The following is a 25,188-nucleotide window of genomic DNA, read 5'->3' as shown; positions in this document are numbered from 1 at the left end:
GGCGAAACTCTCGATTTCAAAGTGGACGTATTTTGTTCTCCCAAAACAATTGTTCCAGACCAAACAATTCGAGCTAGAAATCCCACATGAGAGGGTTAAACTGTATTATTCATCACGCACCAACTAATGCCGTCTTCATTTTGTATGTCTATACTAGGTTCCGAACTTTCTGACAGCCATAAAATCAGGCAAAATTCTCGATTTCAATGTGGTTATATCATTGCTCCCAAATTAATTGCTCTAAATGAAACAATTTAAAAATGCAAATCCCTGATGGAAGATTTGAACTGTGTCGTACATTATGCATATACTGTATTAACGTTAATAAGCTATATAATATGCATCTAATATTTGAGCAGTGACATAATCATGTCAGGAACAAATTATTGAGATTTAAGTATATATATTTCGTGTGTCGAATTAATTGTTCCAAACGAAATAATTAAAACTACAAATCCCCTAACAAAGCGTTAAACCATATTATATTATACATGTATATTCAGTAGTACAATCATCAGATATCGCCATAATTTATTTTCAACCCTCTAACACCATAAAATCGCGTCAAGAACAAATTCTCAACATCCAAGTGTATACATCTCACCCCTAAAAGGGAACAATTAAAACTACAAATCCCCTACTGAAAAGTTAAACCGTATTACATCACACGTTCACTAATGCTATTTTCATCTATCACCATAATATATTTTCAACCCCCTAGAACCATAGAATCACGCCAAGAACAAACTCTCAACATCCAAGTGTATATAACTCAACCCTAAAGCGAAACAATTAAAACTACAAATCCCCTACCAAAGAGTTAAGCCGTCTTATATCACAAATTCACTAGTACCATCTACCTCTATCACCACAATTTATTTTCAACCCTCTATCACCATAAAATCACGTCAAGAACAAATCCCCACATCTCGTCTCTCAAATCAATGGTCCCAAACGCAGCAATTAAAAATCCCTGTCAAAATACTGAAACTAAAATATGACATCCTCTTTACGCCCCTGCGCGCGAAGATCATTTCCGCGATCGATCCCGAAGCGTGCGAAAACAATCATCGTCGTACGAGGGTTGGTTGAAGTTGGAAGGCAGCTGCGGGAAAATTCGGGAGGCAGCGGCAGCGGCGCTCGGCGGTCGGCTGCTTTAATCAAGGTCGAATCTTCATTCTCCACGTCCACGGCCGGGCTATCAAATACAATCACCGAACGTGCGGCATCTTTTTCGTTTTCCCGGCGTCGCCGCCGGGCATCAGGGAAGAAAGTAGGGTCGGTGTGCTCGCCCACACCTCTTTCCACTCTCTCTCAGTCGATTCGTTCTCGCTCTCACGAATTGAATCCGGCCTTCGTGCGGCTGCGGGCGCTCGCGGGGGTGGGGGGGAGATGGGAGAAGGAGGCCGCGAGAGGGAAGATGAAGGAGAGCGGAGAAGGTTGCCCTGGTAACGACAGAGGGTTTCTCGGCGCGCGGTTGCCCGGGCAACCTCCTCTAACCAGGCGATCCCTAAATATGCGCCAGCGGGCCAGGAGGAAGCCGGCCCGAGGGAGAGAAGGGAGAGAGAGAGAGAGAGAGAGAGAGAGAGAGGGAGAGGGAGAGGGAGAGAGGGCACGCCGAAAGAGGGTGAGAAGAAGAGGGTGAGAAGAAGAGGTGAGGCCGCGCGCGCTTCTCGCGGAACGGAGGAGAACGGAAAAGAGGAACGGCGGAGAGGAAGAGTGATCCTCGCCACTGGTTGGTGGAAGGAGGCCGCTGGTGGGTTTGGTAACTGTTACCGCGGAAGGTGAGGAGACCCAGTTAATTACTAAAGCGTTTTAATCGTCGGCGAAGTTCCGACGGCACTCTGCGGAGCCCGGGCCAAAAGGGCTTCGGAGAATGCGGCGGCTGTGTAAATTAGGAACTCGCCAGCTTCTCCGCCTCGCGCCACCACCTCCCTCCCCCCCTCCCCTTTCTAGACGCTTCCGTGTACAACGATTCTACGAGCGTGGCTCCGCGAACTTGCCGGCTTGCCGCGGCTTAAAACCGCCACGCGGGGACGAACGATTCCTCCTGGATCAACTGATGGATTATCGGCGACGAGGGATTTACAAAAGGATCATCGTTTCTTCGAGTTTCGAGCCGGGTTCCCCAAACCCCTGGCAACCGCAAATAAAAGAGAGGTGGAACGACAGTGTTTCTGTGTGCGCCAACCAGCATTCGTATCACCGATTTTATATTACGCTTTAAGGCGTGAATAATTATTATGTTACGATATTTTATGTTGAATAAAATTGTTCTGAAACGGTTGTCAAATACGAGAGACAATTGGAAATATTTTCCTCGCTGAAATAATTTTTTTAGAATTGAAGTAATGTAATATGAACGAAAATAATAATATTAATTAAATAATACTTATTTTTATGCATAAAAGCCACAGTCTGCTGATTAATATTGAAACGTTCTTTGTACAGTACGATTTGGAGTAGAACTTTCTTTTTATAGTCAGTTTTCTAAGTTACAAATTCAATGCATTTATATTCGATACAATTGTGTAACAGCCGCAGTTAATATTCTTAGTTTTACCTCGAACAGTGTTTCCCCTTTCACTGCGTCATGCAGTGCAGTTCGTTTGGATTTTCGTAGCTTCTGAACCACGATGAATTCACTGACTGAGATTGTTAGAGAAAGAAGCTGCAATTTCATAAGTTTATGCATTAATAGAGTTGTAGAATTTACATGTTTATCACGAGAAATATTGTGCATAAAAATTCGATATACTCAAAAATGAAAATATTACATAAAATCAATAGACTGTAGTTTTTTATGCGAAATAAAAATTGTCTAACTAGTTAATTATAATAAACATAAGTCAGACGAAGCATTCTTTTCTCTTTAACAATATTAATAATTTATGTTTTATTGAAATATATTAATTCGCTAATTCAACATAAAATTCGCTGTTGAACAATCTATATCAATACCACAAATAATGAACATATTAACGGAATAAATATAAACTTGCTCAAAGTGAAGGCATCAACAAAACGCATAAACTTACTCGATTCCAAAGTGAACGCGTCGACAAAACTCACGAAGCTCCACGGTTCTTACAATTTGTTGTGCACGACCATAAACACGCTCGACTGGTATTACATTAATTTATAGTTTTATCAGCGACACAGCGAAGGTCGCAGCGGGGCGACAGAAAAAGTTGGTGTTCCCACAATAACTGCTCTTCCCGCGACTGTAATGACCTCGATCCCATTAGCAACGCCTCTTTATGCATCCACAAAGAGCGGTCGCCCCTGACAGATAATAGAAATGCATCTGTTCCTAGGCAAATTGACTGCAGACGCGGTCGTCAGCCGATAGCGTATCCCCCGGCGCGCGCGCGCGCGCACTTCGAGCATAAATTCTGCAAGCTCAAGCCGCGCGACAAATAGGATACAGCGAATTTTTAATTCAAGAACACCGTGATTCCCATGCCGCGAACATTTAGCTGTCGGTGGAGGGAAAAAGCGACGTGGGAAAATGGAAAGTAAAAATGCGGTAATAGCCTGCTCGTATAATTCGGGACAAATTAGGATATGTTTTGTCGTGCCCGTTCGCGAGTGGAACTGTACGTTTTCGTTTAAAACTTTGATAACGATGATAACATCGGTGATAACGTTGCGGGGAATGTTAGTCGATGATTGTAAACGTAATAATCATTTGCAATTAATATTCTTCTTGTTTCTAATACTCTAATTGTTTCTGGCGTTTGCTTGGTGGATTTGTAATTCTAATAGGGTTTGCACGTGGAAGCGGTAGAATTGATTAGGGCAAGGTATTTCCTGGCGCATAAACAACGCGATCGTTCGAAATATTGAATGCGGCTGTGATTAAACGGATCTATTGAAAGGATCGCATGTCTTGGGTATATTCAGCATCCACCATCTCGTGTTGCGAGACGCTGCATCGGAAAATTTCGCCGTTCATTTTCGACCCACCATCGCGCTTCAATTTATTTACCGTGATTTGTAACATTGCAACTAAGATGTGCATCTCGTTTTAACAGAATTTCTTACATTTAGAACGATTTAAACGCTGTCCATTATTCTTGGTTGAAACAAGTAAATCATTTTTGCGTAATATTCTAGTTATATATTTTAGAAATCGCTACCAATTTTTCAGTCAGAATTTATAGTATCCTTGATGTAATTATAATAACATATTTCTAGATGGAAAGATTTCGCGAACGATTTACATGATTAAGAATTAAGCAAACTCGACCAATAACTTGAAATTTGAATTTTACATTAAAAAAGACACCGAGTGGCGTTAGATCCGCAACCGGAACAATTATAAATTTTCTACGTGCTCTTAAAATTCTTTCACAGTAAATTCGAATGCGATTAATTGCTATTCTTCATGAAAAAAATGTTACTTGCCGACTGTAAAGTTCGGTGATAAGTATAATAAGTTGTACTTTCGATAAACTGACAGACGAATATTGTATCAAACTAAAGCAAATCATGCGAAATTACCACAAAATCAGAAAATTCATATAATTCGATCGAAATCTACGGAAACCAGTTACCTTACGATTTTTAAAAAATCGAAGTCGTCCACCAAGAGAAAAGAAGTATTTTCCTCAAGAAGAAAGGTTTACGCGGAATGCGCGTCTATGGCGAAAAAGAAGCTGGAGCGCGAGACGCTCGTTGACCGGGGCATGATATCGAATGATCAAGAATCGTCGCCGAGGCTCGTTTTCGACGAAATAGATGGGAAGACGGCAGTTTTCGACTCGGATAGATGGGGACACGCCGACAACTGGGCAAACTCGGCGTCGCGCGCTAAATAACTTTGCTTAACAAGGTGCTGCCGCCACTGTAAAAAGATTACGTAAGCGGTAATGGCCGCCGGCTCCTCCTAAATTCGAGAACGAAGAGTTCCAGCGGAGTGCGCGAAGCCAAGAGACAGAGAGGAAGACCGACGGAGAGGGAGAGCTCGGGAGAGAAACCGGGAGAAAGAGAGAGAGAGAGGGAACGAGAGAAATAGAGAGAAATAGAGAGAGGTAAGCAAGAGAGAGAGAGAGAGAGAGGGAGAGAGAGAGAGAGGGGCGGAGAGGTAACGGAGACAGATAGATAGAACGGAGGACAGGAATGGCGAGCGAGGTGTGGAGGAGGAGGAACAGCTCGGCGTTCGTGGCGGGGGTTAATTTTAATTTCCTAATTTTTCCCACCCCGAGGCGCAGGTAATTTCCTCCCCAGAAGAGAATAGATGTAATTACTTAACGCCTCCGAGCTCCGAGCTCCTCTTATTAAAAGAGGATCGTGCCCTCGAGGGCTGGAGGGGTGGACGAGGCCTGGTGGGGGGGTCCGCGCGGAGTGGTGGAAGCACAACAATCGTCGGAGACCGATCGCGAAGAAAGGGAAACGTTGTCGAGCTCTGCTTCCCTGGAAGACGAACAAGGCTTCTTATTGCCTTCGCACGGCGGCCGCGGTCGAGCGACGCGATTCGCCGATCGGTATCCGTCGGCTGTCCGAAACAGAGAGGTAATCCCTTAAAATATCGCGGGAGGACAGCCGCGATCGGAAAAGTCAAGGCGCAGCGGAGAGAACACCCAATTTTTCCTAGGTGAAAATTTCACCGTTCCGAGACGGTAGAGTGCATCCCGCGGCTCGAATTAGAGACTAAGGTCGCCGCAGCAGAGAGGGTCCACGACGGCAGGGGTGATTTCCCGAATGCTGTGGGGTAGGGAGGAGCCATCTTGCGGCCGGTTTCAGGGCAGCCACCAATTGATTCATCCCCACCCGTCGCTCCATTACTGGAAGGAAGGGGCGTCGATTCAATTCCGGGGCTAAAAAACTGTCCGGCGGGGCGGGGCTCCGGCCGTAATCCGTCGACGGTGATTCGCCGTGGATCGAGTGGCACCGGTGAGCCCACCGCGCGGCCGGCCAATCGACGGCCCGTGGGCGGAGACCGAAACCAGTTTCGGCTCCGCGTGCAGAGGGGAGCCGTTGACTTGACTCTCCAGGCAGATAGTGCTGTGCCGTTGGCTCGTGCCGTAGTGGTCCTAACACTAACAGGACCCTTGCCAGCTAGGAATCCCAGGAATTCGTGGGCTACGTGGCCGAATTCGCCCGCACCAGGACCCGTCGGACCGGACCCGCGTTCCCGATCACGTCAGCTGATCAGTGTTTTCGTCAGTGACGGTCGCGCGACGCAGGTCGCCAGGTGCGGTCGCTCAGCTTCCAACCGGGCCAGTGTTGATCTACCTAGTGCTACACCGGTGCGTTCCGTCGACGGACCTGCTGCCTCGGTGACACTCCTCGTTCCGCGAACCCGGCGCCGTTGCCGACGACGTAACGTCGAGGACTCTGCAAACCGGGGGACAGCGTCCGGACCGAGCGACGCGATCGCGTCGATGACAGTCGACGAGAGATCGTCCGAGTGACTCCAGTGACACTTCGAAAGGATTGTTATTGTGCGCGAGCCGTAGAACTATCGAGACTGACCCGTGTCAACCGTGTGCGACGAAGTAATAACCCTTGCCAGGCTCGGTGATTCGGATGTCGCATCCTGGGAAAGGATTCTCGGCGACATCGATTTTCGGTGTATAATCGAGCAAGCGTTGTTTATATCGCGACTAAGAAGAATTCAAAGTTGAATACCCAGCTCCAATCGGGGATTCGTCGTCTAGAAGCAGAACAGCCCGAGAGCTCACCTTCCGACGGCACCTGAACGCGACCGCTTCCACGCGATCTCGCTTCGTTTACTCGCATAATAAAAGAAACCGATCCCTAATTTACCACGACGATCTCAGATGGCCGAAGTGAACGCGACCGGAAGCGCCAGCCGCCGAACAAAGAGCTAACCACAGAGCGAGTGCTGCAGGCTCGAGAAGATGTAAACAAACGTGCGACGATCCGCTCTAATTACTGGGATCGTAGAGACCTTTGCGCGTCGACTGGCCCCGTTCCGGAGCAGACTGTCAGCGAACAGGATCGGTTCCGATGAGCACAGAGAACCAATAAGCATCGGCGGAGCAGCATCGATCGTCGACAGAGCTGTTTAAATGCAGAGGAAGTGAGGCCTCTCCCGCGGAGAGACAGCCCAGTCATCAAGTTGGTACCCAACATGGTCCTGGAACCAGGAGGTGGTCTGTCCTTCCCAGTGCCTCCTGGTAGCGGTTCCGCTGGCTCCGGAGGATCCCTGCTGACGCCGGCCAGGCTCTTCCAGAGGGCGACACCTGTGTTTCCGTTTCATCTGACAGGATGGCCACCGCACCACCCGGTCCTCGGACAGGTTCAAAGTCAGGTTCAAACGATGCAGGCCCAGCATCAGGCGGCCGCGGCCGCCGTCAGATACCTCAGCCATCATCATCCTCATCATCCGCATCCGGCGCTGGGGAACCACCCTCTGGTGCCGGCGATAACTAGCCACCACCCGGCCGCCCATCATCTTCATCACAGTGTCGTTCACGCCAACGAGGACGAGGAGAAGAAAGGTAGGTGATTTTTCCAGGTCGCTTCGCCGTTAATTCCGTCTGCTGTGATCGTCTCGCCCTAAGCCAGATGTCGAGATGCGACGTTCACGCCCCTCTATCGGGGCTCGGTTTCGCCGACGCTCTTCGTCCGCGCGGTTCTGTCGCCCGATTCGTTCCCGCAATTGTTCCACTTGCCGTCGACGCGCGGCCGGCGGAAAATATCGAACGGATCGGGAGCAAACAGCAGCACCACCAGCAGCATCGTTCGGGTGCGTGCAGAGGCTCGTGTGTTCCGCGGAAGCCGATAATTTACTTTTCGCTTAAACCGAAAGGCGATCACGCATTTGTTGCCACATTCTTTCTCAGATATTTTGCATACTTATCGCAACCGGCGGGCTGCAATTTTAAGGCACGAACGACGGGTTCGCGCAGCCTTGCCGGCCGCCGTCCACGCCGTCATCTAATTTACAATGCGAATTAAACCGCGCGCTACTGACAGTGCTATTTACGTCAATGAGATTAGACCCCGAAATATCGTCGCCGGGACACGAAGTTGTTGGAACACCAACGCGTAGAGTATCGTTACACCAGCGGCCTGTAATTTGTTTCACGGGAAACGCGAAAATGATCATTCCGACGCGAACGATTTCACCGCGATCGAATATTTTACAGTTCCGACCATTGGCGTCGGCCCACTGTTTTAGTTTCTGTGCCGCGATAACGTGCGACCACCGATTGATACGTGTATCTTGATTGTTCCCGTTGCGCCGATTTCGAACACGTTCATGCGTAATTCATGGGAACGCGATTAGAGCGAGGAACCTGGCGAAGAATCGGAAAGCTATCGTTACGTTGTCTATGAATATACAAAATAGTTACAGACGGAACGATAACAGCGTTTTGTATAATTTCGATCTCTCGGTACAAAAAAAAGTCGATCCGTCAAATATTTTCTGTTTCGGAATCGGAAGTCTGGTAATTGCGCCCCGTAATAACGTGTCAGGCTCTCGTTAACGGAGATTCCGAACACGATCTGCTGAATAGAGATGTTATTCAAACAGATTCTTCTGTTATCGAGATCTGCGAACGAAAGTAATTGAAGACGCGGAGCCTGCAGAAAATTACCGCATTCTGTAAGGGAAATCATCGTAAGCAGGAATAATAACTGATCGGAAAGGTAGCAATTAAAATGAATTCGTAGCGCGGAGGGTTAACGCCGACTGCAATAGGATTCAATTCTATCGACGCTACGCGATTGTAATTATTGCACACACGCGGTAAATATAAATCTTATTGATCGTTCAGGAATTTATTAATGACAAAGTAGGTCCGATCGATCTTGCCTGTCGAGCAAATTGTGTTAGGTTAGTTGTGTTTTTGAAAATGAGGATCAGGTCTTGAAAAGTAATCTACGAATGCCGGAATAAATTGCGAAACTAAAATAGATTAGTTGAACTTGAAATTTAGTGATAAATTTAACAGTAAAGAATATATATGGTAGTAATTAATGCAGACGACAGTAAATAATGTACATGACAATAAATTATGCACACAACAACAGATAATACACGTGACAGTAAACAATGCAGATGGCAGTAAACAAAGTGCATAGCAGTAAACAGTACACATGTTAGTAAAAGATAACACTGTTTATTTCTCCCAATAAGGAGAATATGACGCTGCGATTCTAATCTAATTAATTGACGATAATAATACTGCAATTTTGGGAAGCACGTCCAGCTGCAATTGCAATCTATTAATTCGTCCGTGTTTGTTGAAAGAGCGAGATTAATCGGCGGTTGGGTCGAAGCGTAGAATCGAGGTTGTTTGATCGGCGAATGATTCGATTATTTGCCCGTCATCCGACAGTGCCGCGCGCGTAAGAATCCGCGTGTACAGTTACAGATAGTTGGAAGATAGTCCGCACCGGTTGTTTCTTGCACAGGCAGGCGTTCACTCCCGTTCGTATGTCTATGTATTTCCAAGATACGCCCGGAAAATGGTCTACAGGGAGTGCCGTAACACGGTCAATCATAAGATCGTTCTTGACGAGCCCCTGGGATCGCTTACAGGGTTAGCCCCAATCCGTAACGCCCTTTTTCCACCCTTCCTCCGGGCTGACGGCTTGAAATCACGTTTCGTGTACGAGATCGAGGGTGGAAATCTGTTTTTTACGTGATCCCATTCATGTCCCTAACGCTTGTTTATGCCTCGCGGGGAGTGCCACTTAACTCGGCAACTTTTTTTTCTTTTCGCTTCCCGTTGTTTCGCGGAAACCCGCCCCCCGATCTAGACCGATCCCGATTTCTTCCTTTTCTCTCTCTCTCTCTCTCTCTTTTGTTCTTTTCACTGTCGAACTTGCTCACCCGTTCGATCTTCATTATATCGGGCGTCGTTGACACTAGAGAATGATATAGAAGTCACGGAAACAATCGGGACAGCTTAATTCGACCGCGAGCAACCGGATTAGATCGTGCTCGTGGCATTAACGACGCGAGTTTAGTAGATTTAACGTAATAGAGAAGGAACGGGTCGCGATAGCGTAGCGGTGTTATGGAGGTGATGATGTGTTGGTGTGGTAAAGAGACTCGCGATGTTTATGCGATATAATTTTTATGTTGAGCGTAAGAGATAGATGTTACTTTACTGATTTCAATATTAATATTGAATTTGTTCTGTATTTTATATTCTATGTAAATTTGTGGTACTGATAATTGCATAGGATACACTATTTATAAAGTTGTTACGTATCCCTGGAAATTAAATTTCATTATTGTATTATCTTGAAGAAAATAGAATTTATGTTCTATTTCTCGAAAGATGTACTATTTATGTCAGATTAAATGCAGAACAGTTAGAACAATTATAATTATATTTCCCAACTGTATAATTGTTATTTTCAACCCCTTTAAAATGATTAAAAAAGAATTACACGTCTACATTGTTTCTGTATTACACAATTAATGCAGACTTAGCATAAAAAGACCTACAGTCTAATTATTAAACCGTGGATATCCGAACAAATTTACATTGTAACAAATTATTTGATAAAACAACTAGATAAAAAATTGATAGAACGTAATAAGAATACTTAACAATTTAATACAAATATTTACAGCGTAGAAGTCACAGAAATATTCGTTTTTCTCAACGAATAAGCCTCTAAAAATAGTAACGAAAATGATTTATCTTCTTATTCCAAATTTCATATAACAAAACTGCAATCATCTTCCAAACACTGCTATTTAAATTCCTGATTAACATCAACGCAGATTTGAAGCCTGTTGTAAAATTGAAATGATCACTGTCGCCACGTTCTAAATAACCACCAGCTGATAAAACAAACGTATCCTTCGTGTAATTCCGAATGTTGAAGTAACTAACCATTGACAATGCAATTGCCGCGGTGGCCGGAGCAACAAATCTCCCGCGGAACGTTTCCGATCCGATCCGAGGCGAGTCGATTTTTCTCCTTAAATCAGCCGACTGAAAAACGCGCCGCTAGAGAGAGAGAGAGAAAGAGAGAGAGAGAGAGGGGTCGAACAAACAAGAAATATCCGAAACTAATCCAGCGGCGAACAGACGGAAAAACGGCGCCGCGGTACGGCGGAGCGACTGGCTAAATGAAATCCGCAATTGTTTTCATTACACGCGGCGTTTAAAATACTCCTCTTCTAATTTCGCTAATGGGCCAACTAGCATAGCCAACCGCACGTAACGCGACCTGCGAGAGCCGGCTACCTAACTAATGAGTTCCGCGGCTGTTTAACGTAACAGTGTTTAAGATAAACGTGTCACGTCTGACAGACGTGAGAGATCTACCACGGCGGCCGTTTCGCTTCTTCTTCTTCTTCTCTATTTTTTTTTCTACCGAGCGAGAACACACGGCCGGGGACTTTGACAAGTCCCGTTTTCGGTGAGTTCATTTGTCAACCGCGGGGGCCGCGCGACCGGTCCATCGGAAACGCGCGATCGGCTGTACAATCAATCCGCTCTTCTCATTGGAGGTCGCCGATTCGTTACGGAGCCATTCATACGCGAAAATATTCAATAATCACGGCATTATAGCTTGCAATAATTATTTCTTTATTATTATGTTGTGGAAGGGTTTTCAGAAATGATTCTTTCCATTTATTGATTTTTATATTTATTGTCAGAGTCTGGAGTCACTTTTCTTTCTTTAATAATTTTAATAAGTTAACTATGGTGTATTGCTATTTTTCTATATTTAAATAATGCTATTGTTTTCGACCTATGTTTGTTATAAAATCATAATGTTCACTTGATTTCTTGCATCAAAATATTGAATTATTCTGACAGCATATTTTGTGCTAATATTAATTCCTTCGTTGTCATTAGTAACAATAAACTGGCGTTAAAATTAATTTTTAAAGCAATGAAGGTATTATAAAAATTTCATGACGATTTTATGTTATTTTCGAATGATTCAATTCATTAAACACGCATTTTAATTTAGCCGACCACGATTCATTTCATTTTATCGTTGTCTCACATTTTTATTAACTTTATTCTATCGTACTGCTTTATTATAATTATATTCTTTATGGGCTTTATTCATTAGCATCTAAAACAAATGCATCACGGTCTAAACAAATATCTAAACAATTAAAATAATCGACATTAAAAGAACGAACGCAGAGTAGTTTGATTCCGCATAAACATCCGCATTCCAATTACCATCGTTCACGGTGCGAACGAGTTTCCGAAAATGTCTCATTGCTCCCATAAATCTTCCCCCGTCCATCCCACGGATGAATATTCATCGGATAATAACGTGAGAGTATTTTTAATCACCCTCTCGTTCAGCGACTTTTTAAAGAAATGTACAAGTGAAAAGTGTAATCGTTCTCTCTTACGTAGACGCGTTCCTCATAGAAGGAAGTTTCTTAATTATTTTTTAATGGCCTCCGTGAATATAATTGCTCTAAAATGCAATCTGCATACATTACTTTAGTAGGATGTTCCATTGTTTCCGTAACATGTCTCCTTCTAATTGCATTCACGGTTTTTAAGGACAACGACAGCCGATTGTTTCGCGGTGATTTTATTTAAAACATTCGATTGTTTATATTATAATAATACCGATAAAATCCTAGACAATTTGAACAAAGTTCTAGCTGATATTATATGAAATTCTGGTGTTAATAATATTCGTAACAATATCATTGGTTACCAAATCGTTCAACGTTTAACCGCAACCTTCGTTCGTCGCTTTATTTTTTAACCAATGCCGCGGCCGATCAGTTATGCGGAATTTCTCCGTCGGCCTATGGTTATCGATGTTAATTAGAACGATTGACTTTTACTAACGTATTCACCGCCATTCTGCGTCCATTTCTACGAGTGTTATTTTTATTAACGGTCCCAGCTGCCGGACACTTCCGGCGCGAAATACGAAAACGTCGGACGATGTTTCATCGGGATTCAATCTAATTTTAATCAACGATTTCTTCCTTTCGCGGAAAACGTTCGACATCCATCGTCCTCGTTAATTTCGCGTCATTCGATGATCCGCGAACCGGTTCTCCCGTTGAGCGGAAAGAGTTGCAAAACTCGCGGCCGAGAGGAGCATTTCAATCGCGTTTTTCACTGCGGCGGAGCAACAATAGAAGTAACTGTTAACGAGTTTCCGGTAGCCGACGAAGGAAAAGGTATTCGATAACTATTCAGGATTATCAGACGGCTGCTATCGACATTTAATTAGGCCCGAGAGTAATCGAAGTCCGTCCATTCATGATCGCTCTCCGTTCTATCGTCGCGGCGCAATTTTATCGATCCGATGAATGCTCTCTATCGACCAATCACGCGAGCCCGTTCGCATCATTCGCACAGACACGGCCGTTCTTCTCCGGCTAACCAATCCCGGCGAGTTATGCGCGTCGAACAATTATTTGCAGCCGTTTCCCCGTGTAAACAGATATTTATTCCGATAATATTAATAATCGTTACGTTCGACCGGGACATCTCGATTGCGAATTGCAAATGAAGCACAATTCCGGGCGCCGTGAAATTTATATGAACTTCTCCGACACAGGGCTACCGTCCCAAGGTTGTCCGTGCTCGATAATACGTAATTTATGCGACGCCTCGAAGCCTTCGATCTCTCGTTAATGGCATCCATCCATTCTTCTATCGCGCCTTCTAACCTCTTTATAATCTCGTTTAATTTGCGTGCATAATTGCCGGCTAGATTCGTCCCGGAATAGCTAATTAACTGCGCGTAATTCGCTCGGCGAGCGCACCAACGTATATAGAACCGTTACTCAAAAACGCGCGAAACAGAACGTGCGGAAAATCGCACAAATTGTTTCCAGCCCCGCCGCGTGTTTACATATTCTCGCGACAAGCCATCGCCCGTGACGTGTATCCGGTGTAATTTTCATTAAACCGGATCATTAAGTCCGGCCGTTAATTAAGTCTGCCCACTTCTAAGACGCTCGCGTATAGCCCACGCCATCTTGTTCGTCATTGAGAATTTATATTCGCCGTCGAACTGGTTCCCGCGACGTGTCGCCGGCGACGCGCACCGAACGACAACCATCGAACACATTCTCGTAAATATTTTTATATCGTAGCGCAAATCCGGTACTTATTTTAAAGGTACTGGTATATCGCTCATTCACGTTGATCAATTTAATCCGGATCTTATTCACGGTGCCAGCTTTAAATCGGCGAGACAGAGTGCATAATTTATACTTACCAGTGAGGCACTTGTCAGGAGAATAGTATATTAGATGGCGGTAACAATGTTTGAGGAATTAGGAGATACTGTTGTATTATTTTTAGTTTATTACGTTTGTTATGTATTCTTTAATTAATTCTGTTTTCGCTCAGCTCAAAAAGATCTGTAGTTCAAGTGCTAAATTATAGATTATTATTATTATTCGATAAAACGTAATAAGACAGTAGGTGATTTAGTAAAAATATTAACCTCTGTTAAGGTAGGTTGTTAAAAATTCTAGTAAAAATATTATCGATCCGACGCGTCCACGAATTTTATAATAGGCGAATATATAGCGTTTATCTATAGCTATTTAGTTAATATAGCTATTAACCCTTTGCGCTCGAGTGGTGACTCTGACGCACCACTAAAAATTGTTATATCCTGTAACAATATAATATTAAAATTGTCGAACGTGTAAATAGAAATACTGTATAGATTAGAAGAAACAGTTTTGGATTAAAACGGCTTCGAGTGCAAAGAGTTAAAGTTTCTCAGCGCCGAGAACACCGTAAATACAGAAAATAGTCGCAAAATAACATATCGTAAATTGAAAGCAACGATGTGCAAAAGGCTCTACCTTTGACGACGTAGTTGGCAGTGAGCGGAGGTATCGAGGTGATTCAGGTATTTCGATATTCTACTTTCGACTTATTGAAACAAAAAAATATCGCTCGAAGGAGGACATTTTCCATTCGGGCGCTGTCTCACGCAACTTGACGCCGCGGCGCGTTTCGCAGCCCGGGCACTGCACGCGAGTTCAATGAAGCGATCCGGAGCGTTTATTTCAATCGGCGGGCGGAATCCAATAATTTTCTCTTTATTAGCGACGCCCTGAGCGCCGGCTAATTACGCCGAATACATTAGCGCTCGGAAGAACCGCGGAGAGCATTCGTCAGTGACAGGGGCTAATTAATATTCCGGCCGGCGAATAAAACACGGATAAACCGGCCCGGGAGCGTTCGTTATTGAAACACGGAGGACGCGAAAACCGGCGAACAACTGTTCCGTCGCTCGCACCGCTCGTTCGACGAAGGAGCCGCGCCGAAACCGGAACGATGAAAGCTTTTATGGTATTAATTTCGGATCGGTTCCCGGTCTCCGCCTTTTGCCAACTGTTCAGTTGACATTTCAATCGGGTCACGGATTTTTCTTATTTCGAAATCCCAATTTTTCTGTTATTTCGTAATAAATAATATTCGCAAAGCAAGAATTTGTAAGTAAAACAATTTTTGTAAATGGAACATGTCGAATGTAAAATCTTGCTTTTCGTTGAATATTAGCCTAATCAATTTGAAATTTAGTACACTTCTGTTATCAGGGCTTCTATGAAACTATGTGTTAAGTTCGATTTGATGTGAAAATGATTTCTTCTCTGATAAGGTTTCTGTTCTAAGGAAATAGTTATAAATCTATTAAAACTTTTATTAAATACATTTATGTATCAATTCTTTTCGTTTTTGGAAAAGGAAAAGAGTTTTAGTTAGACTGTACTTATAATTTATTAATTCTAATTTAAATAGCATAAACGTAAAATGGAATAAGTATTGAAAACTATTAAGAGATGTCCAGAATTTTTGTTTATGTAGATTGTACTTTAATATCAGAATAAAAGGGTTTACATAAAAGTGAATTAAAAAGACAAAAAGAAATAATTTAGAAATTAAAAATTGTCAATTGAATTATAGTTGCATTCAAACACTGATTACTACTTAGCCTAACACATGCTTCATGCAAAGAGTTTTTCAAATATTCCATCTACAAAATTTCATTTACATAGAAAATAAAAATACAACAAACTTGACGCATTGATTGAATCGCATAATTCTTTCTATTCAATATTTTATAAATTATCTTTGAGTCAAATGCACCTTAAATATAGTACTAAATGCTCCGAAAACATGAAATTAATGACGGCAATAGAATCTAAGGGAACCTGAACTATCTTATTCTTGTTCCGCCATAATCATTGCAGCTGCGATGTGCCATGGCGATGCGTTTATGTTAAGTTCAGCATTTCCATTGCTTTATTACTTTACAGAAATGTTTAATCTGGGCAGATAAGGACTTTTTTTCCCCAGAGCGATACCATAAATAGCGATGCTCCGAGGTTGGAGATCATTTTCAATTTTAATTGCTTCCAACTTTATTCTTGCGTATCCAGGACTAGACTGAATGATTTCGTAATTAAACCAGCGATGGATCGCGATTCGTTCGCAATGTCAGCGAATTATTAATGCACAGAGAGACGTTTACATGAACGGACATCGGTGAAGTTTCTAATTTCGTTCTTGTTACGGGCTTTTTTTTATCTATCGCGGCGGATAATCGGCGAGGAATGACGACTCGCGTAATTATTTGCAATCTGGCTTTCAGACTGATGCGTAATGAATTTTTCGAGACGTCATGTGCATTACAAATGTCGAATGTTAAGACATGTCGAGTTTCGATTAACCTATATACATATGTATTACTGTTGAACAAGGCGAGGTATTATCTTGACATTAAAATTGTTAAATTAATAGCAAAATGACAGATTCTTATTTTATAAGAAAATGTAGAATTTAAAGGTATTTAATTATCAAGGACTTCGCAGGGTAGATTTTTTCCTCGCACAGGTATGATAAACTATCAGGTTGTGTAATAAGTCGCGTTCCCTTGGAAGAAAATATAGTATCGTGCAGCCGTCGACGCGAACGTAATTCTTGCACAACTTGATAGTTTTCAAAACCTGGAAAATTCAGATTTTAATACAGTTTTAATAAGTTTTAATAGAAAGAATTTATAACACAAATAAAAGTCTTTTATCTTCTCTGAAACAATTTATAGAATAAATAGAGTTCTTTTATATTCTCTAAAATAATTTATAAACCACATCGAAGTCTCTTATTTTCTCTAAAACAATTTATAAAACAAACAAAAGACTCTTATGTTCCTTACACCAATTTATAAAACAAATAAAAGGCTTTTATTTCGCCTAAAACAATAATTTCTGAATATGAAACGCTAGAAATCTACTAAAATATATTAAATATCTTATTCCATAATTATGAAGTTAATTAAGTAGTTGATCTCACAGTAACCGGCTCCGCTACCCCAACAATCATTAGCGCTTCCCCGGAGTCATCGCTCGATTGAAAAGAGTTAAATATAAATATGTTAATTTCCCGTTGCAATACTCGCCGGCAGATTTTGGTGCAAATGGCGCCGGCTGCGCGACGCAACCGGTCCCGCGTTCCTGTTAACGACGACACCTGGACTGCTGGGAAAAGCTAAACACTCCCCGAAGCTAGCTCCCTCGGAAAGTTGACGCGTTACGTCATAACCGCCTGGCTAAGTCTCCTCTCCGCGCAATGCTCGAAACTCCGTTTTAAACGCGTATCCGCGTCGCGTCGCGTCTCTCGGTATTCCATTTGCCGTTGGAAATTTGCACGATTAACCTTCTTTAACATCGCGTCTGCTCGTCCGCGATGAATACGATAATCCCGGAATGATCTATGACTGTCATCAATTCGCCGTGAAAGCTGCCAGCCGCCGGGACTCGTTCATTACGCGTACACGTTTTACGTAGTTATCATAATAATACGGTTTCAAGAAATCAAAAACAGTTAAAATGAACAGTTCCCTGAAAATACCGTCATCCCTATTTTTCCGCCTTGTCAGTACGTGGCGTCGATCCCGGATGACTCGGTGCCGGAGCCGCCGTGACGCCGACATTCCCGGCTGTCATCGATCCCGGCTCGAAATTGCGATTAGACAAACAAACCTATTAAAATTAGAATTTTCCACGGTTACGCGACGAGTGAAATATCTCCGTCAATGATCAATCGCACGAAATGTTAATCAATAAACTCCGAACTTTTCGATTATTTTCGCAGTATGGTATAAATTTCTAAGTCGCGTTATTTGCTTGCCTCGTGTCCCTTAGAAACCACGCTCAAAGAATTCAGCAACAGGAACACACGCAATTGTCGCAATTGCTCTGCAATTTCTGTACCAATCCCGAGAAATTATAAACATTTAACCAGTCAGCTGTCGCAATCTGTTTTACAAGCGTGCAAGTTACCGCAATTATTTGCTTTCTACTTAAATCAATCATTCGCATTTTTGTAAATAAGTTTGCCTTTTAACCGACGATTTCCTCGTTACTTTTGCAAAACGTACCATTTCGTCCGCATCATCGAAAGGTTCGCGTACTTCTTTTCTATCAGAGTATCATCATATTGGTTAATTTGTTAACCAGCAGACTGGTTAACAACTGCGTTATTTACGATCTGTTAAGGTTGTTACAGACGAGATGCGAGTAGCAAATGGCTACCGTCTTTCGCGCCGGTTTGTAACACAATTTCACCGAAAAAATCCGCGGTTTATCGACCATTAATTTCCTAAACGGTTAGTCGCTGATCGATCTAACAGCTCGGCGAAGTTAATCGGCGACGATCTGCATCGGACTACTTTTTGGAGCGACCGCTGGGTCTGGTACCGGGGCCGAACAGATCCCGTGTACACGTTCGGTTTAATAGCGACAATATCGGAACAAGCCGGATTCCAGGGCGGACACAAGGCGCAAAAGACGACGAGAACCTAAAATCGTACGCAAACAGCATCCCGTGTAATCTGCGCGCCGGCCGATCTAACGTGAACCGCAACGGCGGCGCACGGAGTAACCATCAGTCTCCGGGCGGTTTGAACGGTAACTTCGCCGTTCATAAAACTTGAAACAGCAACCGACAGAAGTCTCTTTTACATAATTGCCCGGATAAGATGGTTCGCGTGTGTACGCTTTACACGATCGTTAAACTTTTTCGCCGTTCGTTGATCGTTAGAGCCGGGGCCCGCTGTTAGAAAAGCCGCTGGCCTCTCGCCGTCGGGTGGAAACGCTTATCTTTCCACGTAGAGCCGCGGCTCCCTTAATCGTCGCGATCTATCTCCGTGGATCGTGCGCGATTCCGCGCGCGGCGTGCCCCGGCATCCGCGAGACGACGGAAAACTGCGCGTTGGCCGACGCTGGCCCAGGGGGTAGCGGATCCGCGGCGAAACGCGCGAATAATGACCGGTTTACGCGACAACCCGGCCGCGGTGTTATTCCGACCAACTGGTAAAGATAAGGAGCAGTCGCGATGAAAGGACGCGCGCGCGCGCGTGCCACGCGGCCGGGGATCGAGATCCTACGGATGCGGATCGCGATCCTTCGGTTCTCGGTCGCTGACTAATTGCCGGACGATTTTCCCGCGAGTCTATTGGTCCGGCGGACGGGATCGTCGCTTGGAATTATGTAATCTTTTCAATTACACGTTAATTGTTCCCCTGCACGCGATTTCTTGTTAAACAATATTATACGATATGTTGTCCCGAGGAACGTGTTGTCTTATTTTATAATTACTCGAAATGACGTGTTATCTTCTTTGGTAATTATTTTGAACAACGTGCTATTTTCTTTTATAATTGTTCTGGGTATTCTAGTAGTTTATTTGACGATTATTCGAAGTGGCGTGGTATTTAAATTTGCAATTAGTGGAAATAATTTCTTGGACAAGATTTCGTGATTGGAGCTGTTTTTATCTTTATTAAGTTAATCGAATTTGGAGCTAAGATTTCGTAGAATTAAATCTTTTTGTTCAATACTATTTTCAGCATTGTTTCTTTTGACTAATTTGAAATAAAGAGGGAAGAATTTTCAAATAACGATAATAAAAATAGCGTTCAAATAATTATTACTTATTCTGTTTTAAAATAAAATTTCCTCGAGCCTGACCGTGACACTAAGATTTTTATAATATTTAGAACAATAATCGTCCCAGTACTAATCTAATAATATGACAAAAGTATTACTCATTCAAGAATCTAAGAAAAAGGTAGAACAAATTTTCCAATTACGTTATCCAAAAAATCGAGTTTGAAAATAGATTGTTCACGGTCGAACAAAAGGCATTCGACGAACGCGTTGCCCTCGTCACTGTTGAAAGAAGTGTGAAAAATATGAGAGACCTTTAATGGTCCGAGAACCGCAGGTGGATCCAGGTGATTTACGTCGGCATACCTCGGTGGGTTTTCCCGAATTCGGTCCATCAAAGTTCGATTTCTGGGTAGGAAACATGGGAAAATCTAATTGTAAGTGACCCGCGTTGCCCCCGGGGTCCGGGGGTCTCGCCTAACTCACCGAAAGGGGGGGTCGTTAATTTGTAATTTTTTCAGCGGGTTCGATCGATTCATCTTATCCGTTTGCTGTCGGCTCGCCCGACAAATCGGTGGTTTTTTGTCAACCGGCCTAATGCCCGTTCGTTCGGTCTAATCGTAAAATAATGACAGGATGCCCGCGATAACGCGGGCCGCATCCTAAAGAAGCCTAGAATCATTTGGACGCCTCGAAACAAGTCTTCCCGGAACACCGGCGCGCTCGCTCGCTCGCTCGCTCCCTCGTTTCTTCTCCCGCGTCTGATAATGCAGACATTAAACTTGCAGACAGTCGGAACTAAGCGCGCAGTGTGCGTTTACTAATGCGGTTACTAATGCGGTCACTAATGCATCGTGGAAACGAAGAAACGTCTATAGTTTTTCTCTTGCCGAACAGAAACAACTGCCATACGTATTGTATAGTATATTTGGTTGGTGCATATGGAATATCGGATTTTTAAGCGAGTCTATAAAACTGCATATCTTTTTGCAGAAGCTATTGAAATCTTGTTGAAAAAGGTGTAGCAAAGCAAACGGAGCATTTTTTTTATTAAATTAACAAATTTTGGAAAAAGATATACAGTTTTATATATTCACTTAAACGTCTGACATTTCATATGCACCAACCTAATACAATTAATAATAATCGTAATTCTTCTGTCACTTATCTTCACTCGAGGATCGAATGACTGAACCATCAACAGCCCAAGAACATTATTTCGTTGCTAATGAACTGTTTGAAGTTATTTGGAAGCACATAATCGTAAACTATCCGCCGGGAAAGCATCGAGATACGAACTGTAAATTATCTCGCGGCGCGAGAAGAATTAATTTATTGTGCAGTCCAGCAACACAGATATTTCGAATTAGAAAGTATTACGAGTTATTTGGCACAATATTTTCTCTCGGTTCTTTTTATTTTCGATTTCTGTGTTTCGAACAGTTTGATCTCTCCTTTTTGGAATATTTGTTGCAGTTGTAGAAACCGTTCTTCGCCTTACCTTTACGATGATTCTTTATGAATCGGACAATGGTTGTCCGTATCTACGATCGCATCTCTAGCGTTTGTGAATTATTGTTCGTTCATTTCCCTTCTTTCTCGTTTCTCTTGAGTGAAAGCAAAATCGAAGAACACTGGGTGATTGCTAAATCTTATGGAATAATACTAGGGGCTTTCTACAGTTAGTGCAATTGGAGTGGTGTTGTTTTATTTTTTACGTCGTGGTGATTTTTAACAGAATAAGATTTTAGGGAGTTTTTACTGTTGGCTTCTATTTTTGTAAATATTGATTTATTTATGTAGTATGGATACTATGATTGTTGTGTTTAATTCAAGAATTTGATTATTTTATTTATAACTTGTTCCAATCATTCAAAACAGGAAGTATATTAGTATTTATGGTATTTATAATACATAATAGGCAGAAATATCTATTATTTATGGTATTTATAATATATAATAGACAGAAATATCTAAAAGTATTTATAGCATTTTTAACATATGATAGATAGAAATATCTACTACTATTTTTCATAAATTTATCCAATATGATACAAGTCATCATAAAAATACAAAATGGAATAAAACTACTATAGATTTTTATACATTTGTGATAAAAATAAATAGATCCAATACAAAACATTAAAAACGTACAATTCACTCCAGAATATCACATTATTCCTAGCTCAATAAAATAAGTAAAGAATGGAACATTCAAGTAGTTTCCATAACTTTCAATTAATCGATCAATTTCTATTTCGCATAAAATCCGCAGTCTTCCATTTTCCCTAAAGCAATTACTCCTAAACAGGTTAGCTATTATTCCTACGGCCTGCTCGATTACCTATAGTTTTCGCACGGGGTTAAAACCCACCCGGCGAAGCCACTTGAAGCCTAAACGCAACGACGGTAGCAAAGGGTTTAACAAGAGAGTCCGCGAGCGGTAAATAAAATCAACGTTATTGAATATTTCGAAGTCGTAATTTCTCAGTGAACGCGAGAAAGGACTAAAAACGCGAGAACGGGATAAAAACGCGCGGAGGTTAAAACAGAGCCAGAGGACAGAGCATGGGTTAATTGATACTCGAATAAACAAGAAGTCGCTGGCGCGGCAGTTCTTCTTGGGTAATCGTTGCGAATCGGAGTCGGCCTTCCAGCGTTCACCGGCGGAGTTCCCATTGGAAAATCGTGGATTCCACGTTGCCGTGGCGGCGGAGAGAAATCAACGGCAGAAAAACGTCGGGCAGAGAAGCTAGAAAGAGCGAGGTGGAGGCCGAGGGACGTTCCACCGATGGGGTCATAGTCGTGTAGAAAAGGGACAAAGAAGACGGGGGGACGGGGCTCCGGGTAATAACTTAATTTAAACTAAACTACAGTTTAATAATTCTCGGCCAGGTCGGCCGTAGAAGATGCAGCGGGCAACCAGCAATTTCAGAGCCGTCGTTAACTGCCGGTCGTTAGTCCCTTTTCAAACTTCTTTCTTTCTCTGGCAACCACCACCGACGGCATCCCTATCGTCCCTTTCTCTCTCTCTCTCTCTCTATCTCTTCATCTCTGTTCTTCTTCTTTCTTCTTCTATCTCTTCTCTTTTCTTCTACTTTTTCTCTCTTCTTTCTTCTTCTTCTTTCTCTCTTTATTCTACGCGTTTACCTCCTTCGATCTCTCTTTTTCTGTCTTTTTTTCCTCTGTACCTCTCTCTCTTTCTTCCTCTTCTTTTCTCTCTGCATCTTTTTGGTCTCTATCTTTCTACATTTTTCTTTCTCTGTCTTGATATCTTTCTGATCTCTTCCTTTCTATATTTTGCTACCTCTCTCTCTCTCTCCTTTTCTCTTCCTCTTCTTTTTTATCTGTATCTTTTTAGTCTGCGTTTGTTTATATTTTTCTTCCTGTTTCTCTCCTGATCATCCAGGTCTCTCCTCTTTTATATTTTTCTTCCTCTTCCCGTATCTTCTTGGTGTCTCTATCTTTCTATATTTTTACTTCTCTTTCATTTTCTCGCTATTTTTCTGCTCTCTCCCCTTTTATATTTTTTTTCTTCTTTCCTTCTTTATTTCTGTATATTTAGCTTTATCTTTCTCTCGCTATCTTTTCAGTCTTTTATATTCTATATTTTTCTTTCAGTATCTCTGTCTCTTTGTCCCTCTGTTTAGACAGTAGTTTTGCCTTCTTTCTTTTTCTCCTTGGTGTCTTGCTTGCTATCTTCCTTCCCCTCTGTTTCGCGTTGGTCACTCCCCTTTTCTCCTCGATCTCCCTCTCCCCTCCCGTCTCCTCGTCGACCAGTCTCTCTCTTCTTGTTCATCACGTATCGCCAGCACTCGGCCATGGTGTTACTACTACACTATTACGACTACTACCACTTCTACTACTACATTACCACTACTTCCACTACTACTACTATTTTTACTATTACTACTACTACTGTTACTACTACACAACTGCTACTATTTTTACTATTACTAATACTACTTCTATTTTTACTACTACTACAACCACTACCATTACTAGTACTACTACCATTACCGACGCTACGCCACCGCTCGGTCACGAGCTAATTTTCAAGCGCGGTTTGCGTGCCGTGCCGTGAATCTCGCCACGGGCCCCCAGAAACGCTCGCACCGCGACCGACAAATTGAATCGTCCTCGGCCTTCGCCCGGCGAGGATTTCTCGCGACCATACCTCGTTTCCAGGTTCGAATCCTGCCCGTGGACGCACTTCTCTCTCGAAGCAGGTTCTCGGTATAGCTGTCTACGGCAGACATCGGATATCAGTATAATTCCACGTTTTGCTATTATTTATTTCCATGGCCTACGGAAAGTTACCAAATATGATTTAGTACTGAGAATAATAAGTGATTTTATAACGATACTGTAACTATTTTATTAACTGCATTTAATAATATCAAAGACCTGGGTATTTTATGAAAAATATATCTGTCGAAGTATTTTATGAAAAGAATTGTTTTACGCAGTCTCAGATCTCTGAGAATTGTTCAGAGAGCTTTAAAATGCTTCAACAATACTAATATGTACACTCAACATTGTTTACCATGCTTTAGCAAGACCTAATCTGAAGTATAGTAGAATAAATAGTAAATTACATATTAATAATAACATTGAAGAATATATTTTATTTGCAATTAATGTGATTGATAGACTGCAGAATTTATGCGTACATGTATCGCAGAAAGGAAAGGGCTAAATACAAAATTGAAGTAACACTAGAAGAATTTAATAACATTGTTACATCGTTTTCTACTTATTACTGTTTGTTAAAAGACTAAGGACATTTTTGTCTAAGTTATATTTCCTTGATTTAATTTATATAGTTCATACTGATCAGTGATGAACGTGGTAAAGGCACGAATCAATTGGAATAAAATGAAATGTGCGACGTAATTGGCAAAACAACTGTCCTATAGCGATCCCAGTGTCATATATTTTGACGGTGGATAAGATAAAAATTTAGGACTCCGGATGTTCGAAATCTGGCGTCGCTTTGAAGTTCGATTAACGATATCAGCGCGTTACGAAATCTCTTATCGTGCTCCCGTCGCGATAATTACAATTTCGGATCTAGTAACATAACCTACCTTTGTATCGTATAAATTCACGCAGAACATTCGAACGAAATAAGCGAATCATTATCGCACAATTATCATAATATAATCATTATCTATCACTTAAACTCGTTCTCTTCTCCAATAAATATGTATCGTATTCGTTAAACATTCGTTACATAATTATATACAAAAAAAGGTAGAATTCTCGGCGAATTTTTCTACGTATTGACAAGGACGGGTAAACAATTTCAAATTGAAATC

General features: G+C 42.4%; 1 protein-coding gene across 1 annotated transcript in view; it reads left to right on the top strand.

Moving 5' to 3' along the window:
* Positions 1-6,060: 6,060 nt before the first annotated feature.
* The window catches only part of LOC144468630 (uncharacterized), a 72,515-nt gene continuing 53,387 nt past the window's right edge, over positions 6,061-25,188 (top strand). The window contains exon 1 of the mRNA XM_078178243.1: positions 6,061-7,472. Within this exon, the coding sequence (XP_078034369.1) occupies positions 7,103-7,472 (370 nt within the window). The 5' untranslated portion in view covers positions 6,061-7,102. The remainder of the gene's footprint in view (positions 7,473-25,188) is intronic.

Source organism: Augochlora pura, chromosome 4 (genome assembly GCF_028453695.1).
Source record: "Augochlora pura isolate Apur16 chromosome 4, APUR_v2.2.1, whole genome shotgun sequence".
Lineage (NCBI taxonomy): Eukaryota > Metazoa > Arthropoda > Insecta > Hymenoptera > Halictidae > Augochlora > Augochlora pura.
This window is presented reverse-complemented; position numbering and strand designations above follow the sequence as displayed.